The following is a 5,090-nucleotide window of genomic DNA, read 5'->3' on the forward strand; positions in this document are numbered from 1 at the left end:
GAAATAAGTTCTTAAACTTATTTTTCCTAAAACAAAAAACAGTAACTAAAGAAGTAAAGCAAACAATTATCTTATCCAGTTATGACCTTTGTACTCGGTTGATGCTTGAAGTAGGTTGCTAAGCCTTTTAAAATTTCACAAATGGAGGATATGAAACGAAATAATTTTTTATGTTTTATATATATATAGTTGAATAACCAAAAAATCATGAATTACTATATCAATACCATAAAGTTCCACTATAATTTATCAAACTTAGTAACTAAGCTGTATTTCAGTCTATAAAAATATGAAATTTCGAGCATACTAAACACTAAACCTACTACTTTGAAATCTTGGTTTGAAAGAAAAAGATGGTGTCCTAAGAATTTAAAATGGCTGAGAAAGCCACTAGTGTGTATAAGTGACCGTTTCCAAAAATGGACAGAGATGAGTAGGGGTACCACTGTGTTTGATTTATTGCATGAGCAATATCTTAGAAAATTGAAAAGATATGAGGCTCTTATTTTATATTCCAACTTTTTCAATATCGGTAATTTGAGTTCCTAATTCATTCAAAACTATAGACTTAGTATTTTGACATCACAAACATCTAATCTGAACCAGTGCTGCATTCAACATACCACGACACACAAAAATCGATGTTTAACTGTGTTTTTTTAATATTTACTTTTAAATTAAGAAATTGAGTAATGTATAATATCAAAATTTGAATTATAATCTACAGTTTGAAACCAAACTTATTGACATAAATTCATGAAATAGTAGTTGAATAAAATTTTGAATGCAAGTCAGCAAACACAATGTCATGGCCTTTCACCCGTGACCTATCTGGAAAGGGTTAAGAAGGATATCATTATTATCACACGTTAACTAAACAGTATCACAAACAACAAGAATATTGATTACCAGATATATCGTATGTTCACTTGGATTCTCCTGTCGATCAATAGATTTTACAGTAACTTGTCCTTCACTTTCCCACTGTATCTGATGAGTTTTCCATTCTTTCAATTCTGCACAAGTTAGTGTCTTGCTACAAGGGGAATAGACTGCTTGCTGTTAAAGAAAATAATATGAAAAAAATGATGTAGTGTTCAAACATCTACTTTCACACAAAATACTATTATTTGATTCTCTTCTGAAAAATACTTTTACTTCTTTGAAAGTGTGCTCATCTTCATATCCTATGTGGCATCTTCAGATGAAGTAAACCTGTGGCTGAAAGCTCACAGATAAAAAAAAGTGTGTAAATGAAGAAGAGAAAATAAATAGTTTTAAAAAGTGTATAGATGTGTATCATGTGCATAAAATGTGCTACTTTTCAGTGTATAAATAGTGCAATGTACACTTATCTCAGCCTAAGATAATGAAAGCAGTTCTTTCTTATTGTTGACTCCACCCCACCCCCTTTTAACTCATGATTCACAACAGTAGTCATACTGAACTTTTCAAAATGTGCTAAGAAAAAAAAAAATTTAATGTACACTATAGTTTTTCTACACTAAAGACATAGGAAACAATTTACTACAACTGTCCAGTTATTTTTGAAACCAGTAATGGCTGACCAGAAGCAGGAGTTTACCAAAGGTGACAGGAGGCTAATAGACAGAAGGGAAAAAGAGATGGTATGTTTGTTATAAAATGGGGCACATCGCAAAAGAGTGCAAGTCCATTACCAGCAAACAACAGCAGAAACCTCAACATAAAGCAGCTGGAGCTGTCTACAAAGACAGTGCTGGTAAGAAACAAGAAAAGAGTGACTGGCATTGTGGATGCTGCTGTCAGAAGAAAGAGAATTAAAACTACTTGTCAAATTCAATACAAGAAAACGTGATTGATCAGTGCACGAATAATGGGTGGCTCAAATTTGCAAATGGATCAACAGTGCCAATAGTGAAGGGAGCTTGTGACAAATATCAAGAGATACCAACAAATCATAGTATGCCAAACTGTGAAGGCTATGTTGGGGACAAGAAAGTGAAGGTTCTACGAGACACTGGGTGCAGTAGTGAAGCAGTAAGAACCAGTTTAATATCCAATGATCAGATGACAGGCAAGGTACGCTTGTGTGTGTGCTAATCAATGAGACAGTGAGAAAATATCCCATAGCAAAAATAAAAGTGGATACTCTATGTTATGTAGGAGACCTTGAGGCCATGTGTATCAAGGAACCAATACATGACTTGGTGACAGGAAACATACCAGGTAGTAGGAGGAACTAGACAGAAAAAAGATTTATGAAGTATCTGCTGTCACCACCAGAGCTTAAGAAAAGAAGAGCCCCTGCAAGGGTCAAAAGGCAATATCCTGAATTTAGGTTTGCAGGAACTGAAAGAAGCACAGAAGAAAGACCCTTCACTGCAGAAACTTTGGGACAATGCCCAGAAGAAAGTCAAGCACAAAACAAAGGGAAAATATACTTATAGAATAGAGAACCAGAAGGGAGTTCTATACCAAATCTATCAAGGCACTTATACTGGGGAAGTTAAATAGATCATAGAACCAAAAGAATATCGAACTCAAGTGATGAAGTTGGCTCATGAATCAATTGTGGGAGGACACCTAGGAACAAAGAAAATGGCAGACAGAATCACCAGTAATTTCCATTGGCCGGGAGTGATTGGAGATGTGAGTAGATTCTGTGCCAAAATGTCATTGGGGAAGATGCCTCTCATTGAAGAGCCATTCAGCAGAGTAGCTGTGGACTTGATCGGGCCACTAGCGCCTGTGTCTGACAAGGGCAACCAGTATGTTGTAACAGTAGTCGACTATGCGAAATGTTATCCAGAATTAATGGCATTGCTAAAGATAGAGTCAGAGAGTAGCAGAAGCCCTCCTGGAGATATTTTGCAGAGTAAGCTTTCCGAGAGAAATCGTGAATGATAGAGGGACCCAGTTTACTTCAGAACTGATGCAGAAAGAGTGCAGACTCATCAGTACTCGGCAACTCTTTACCACCCCGTACAATCCTAAATATGATACATTTTGCAAGAGAGTCAATGGAGTTTTAAAGAGTATGCTAAAGAAAATGTGCCACATGACTGGGACAGGTACTTACAGGCAGTATTATTCACTTAGCTAGAAGTCCCACAAGTAAGTACAAAATTTTCACCCTTTGAGTTACTGTATGGAAGAACAGTATGAGGTCCGATGCAAATATTTAAAGAGCTATGGACAGGAGAAGAAAAGTCAGAAGTAAGGAACACATACCAGTATGTGTTAGACCTCAGAAAAAGTACTCAACAGAATGGACTACAAAGTGAATGTGAAGACCAAGATCTACCGTGCCAATCTGTTGAAGAAGTATTTTGGGAGAGAAAAAGACCTGACAGATGCAGCTATTGAAACAGAGATGGATGTTGCAGGTGTGGCCATCATAGATGCAGAACCAGAAGACAGTGACTTTGTCTTAGAAGATGAGGACCTACTAGACTTAAGACCACTAGGTGGAGATGAAACACACAAAGATGTCAACATCAGCAAAGAACTGACTGGCAAGAAAAACAGAGAGTTTCAAGGCCTACTGTACCAGTATGCAGATATCTTCACGGATAAACCAGGAAAGACAGACATCGTGCAACACAAGATCACAACCAGGGATCCAGTCAAAGTGAAGCCCTATCAGATGCCTTAAGCAATGAGAGATCTGATTAAGCAGGAAGTTGAGGCAATGTTGGAAGCTTGAATCATTGAGCTTTCAAATTCAGCCTACCGTTCACTAGTTGTAATCGTGAAGAAGAGGGACGGATCAAACAGGTATTAAGTGCCAAATAATCTTTGTCTAAGGTAAAAGATTAGTGCAAATAACAACCTTTCCATATCTGACTAACTACAAACAGAACGTCTGCATGAAATGAAATGATGGAAAAAGTTACTCAAATATACCTGTTGAAATATATATTTTTCACTACATATGAAAGGGTCATATATGATATATCCTTAGAGTTATTACTACTGTCCCAAGATATGACTAATACTTTTACAGTCCATAAGTTTGATCATGAAGACTAAAAAGGATCAATAAGAAATTTTCAGTGTTATTAAATATGTTCTGTTCTTGGCAAAACTCAAATATATTCTAATTATAGATTTGTAAAAATACATTCTATATACTTTATAACCATATTCATTTTAAACAATTCTATTTCTTTTGATACTGCTTTGTTTACTTACATTCCCGGACTTGTCGTTTAATGTTTCCAAAAGCTTACAATCATAGCCTTCTGGATAAGAAGGTGGAGTGGGCTGGAAATGTGGTCGCACTTGTTGGATGGCCTAAAAATATATGTAAAACCACAGTCATACAAATAACCCTTTTAAAAACAATAACTCAAAATATGAGGAATGTGAATTATCAAAACTGTATATAAAACATCACTGAAGAGTAAAAAAAACAGAATAACAGACATTAATCAGTACAGATAGTTACATGTTCATGTGATGTTTAAATGACATGGTTAGCAGGAAATAGTTTTTTCATAACTTTATAATCATGAACAAATACTCCATTACTAAAATATGACTGTGTACTTCCTTCTTTCCTTGTATTAAAATACACAAGTATATCCAACATATTTTAAAAAGTCTCATCCTGAGACTCATGTTAAAATACCAGTTTTACTTTCTGTAACACATACAATAATTCAAGTATAAGCCAAGCATACAGTTACATGATATCTGCAACAACTAGAGATTTTAAAAGTTGGGAGAATAAGAGACATTTAAATAAATAAAATAACAGAAACTTTGTTGACCTGGATAAATACACAAGTGGTCAGCAGCAGCAAAGAAACTTCCACTGATGAATAATTTTGTTGAATTGGATAAATACACAAATGGTCAGCAGCAAGGGTAGTATAAAAACAAAGCCAAATACAGAACATCACTAGACACAAATCTACTTTCCTCAAAGAACAAACATAATCTGTCCGAGACTGGCACAAATTGCCTTCTCTCTGTAGCTGACCATTTAGAAGAGTAATCACAAGAATTCAGGAGTATTCTTCTTCGATGTAATAAACATTAAACAGTCCTCTCTCTCTCTCTCTCTCTCTATATATATATATATATATATATATATATATACT

At 35.2% G+C, this 5,090-nt stretch overlaps 1 protein-coding gene across 1 annotated transcript in view; it reads right to left on the reverse strand.

The window, feature by feature from the left end:
* The window catches only part of LOC106476025 (DNA-directed RNA polymerase, mitochondrial-like), a gene marked incomplete at both ends in the record, with an annotated part of 15,975 nt that extends 11,697 nt beyond the window's left edge, over window positions 1-4,278 (reverse strand). Inside the window, 2 exons of the mRNA XM_022380011.1 lie at window positions 910-1,059; window positions 4,177-4,278. Coding sequence (XP_022235719.1) covers window positions 910-1,059; window positions 4,177-4,278 — 252 coding nt within the window. The remainder of the gene's footprint in view (window positions 1-909; window positions 1,060-4,176) is intronic.
* Between the last annotated feature and the right edge of the window lie 812 nt (window positions 4,279-5,090).

This window comes from Limulus polyphemus, unplaced genomic scaffold (genome assembly GCF_000517525.1).
Source record: "Limulus polyphemus unplaced genomic scaffold, Limulus_polyphemus-2.1.2 Scaffold9663, whole genome shotgun sequence".
Classification (NCBI taxonomy): domain Eukaryota; kingdom Metazoa; phylum Arthropoda; class Merostomata; order Xiphosura; family Limulidae; genus Limulus; species Limulus polyphemus.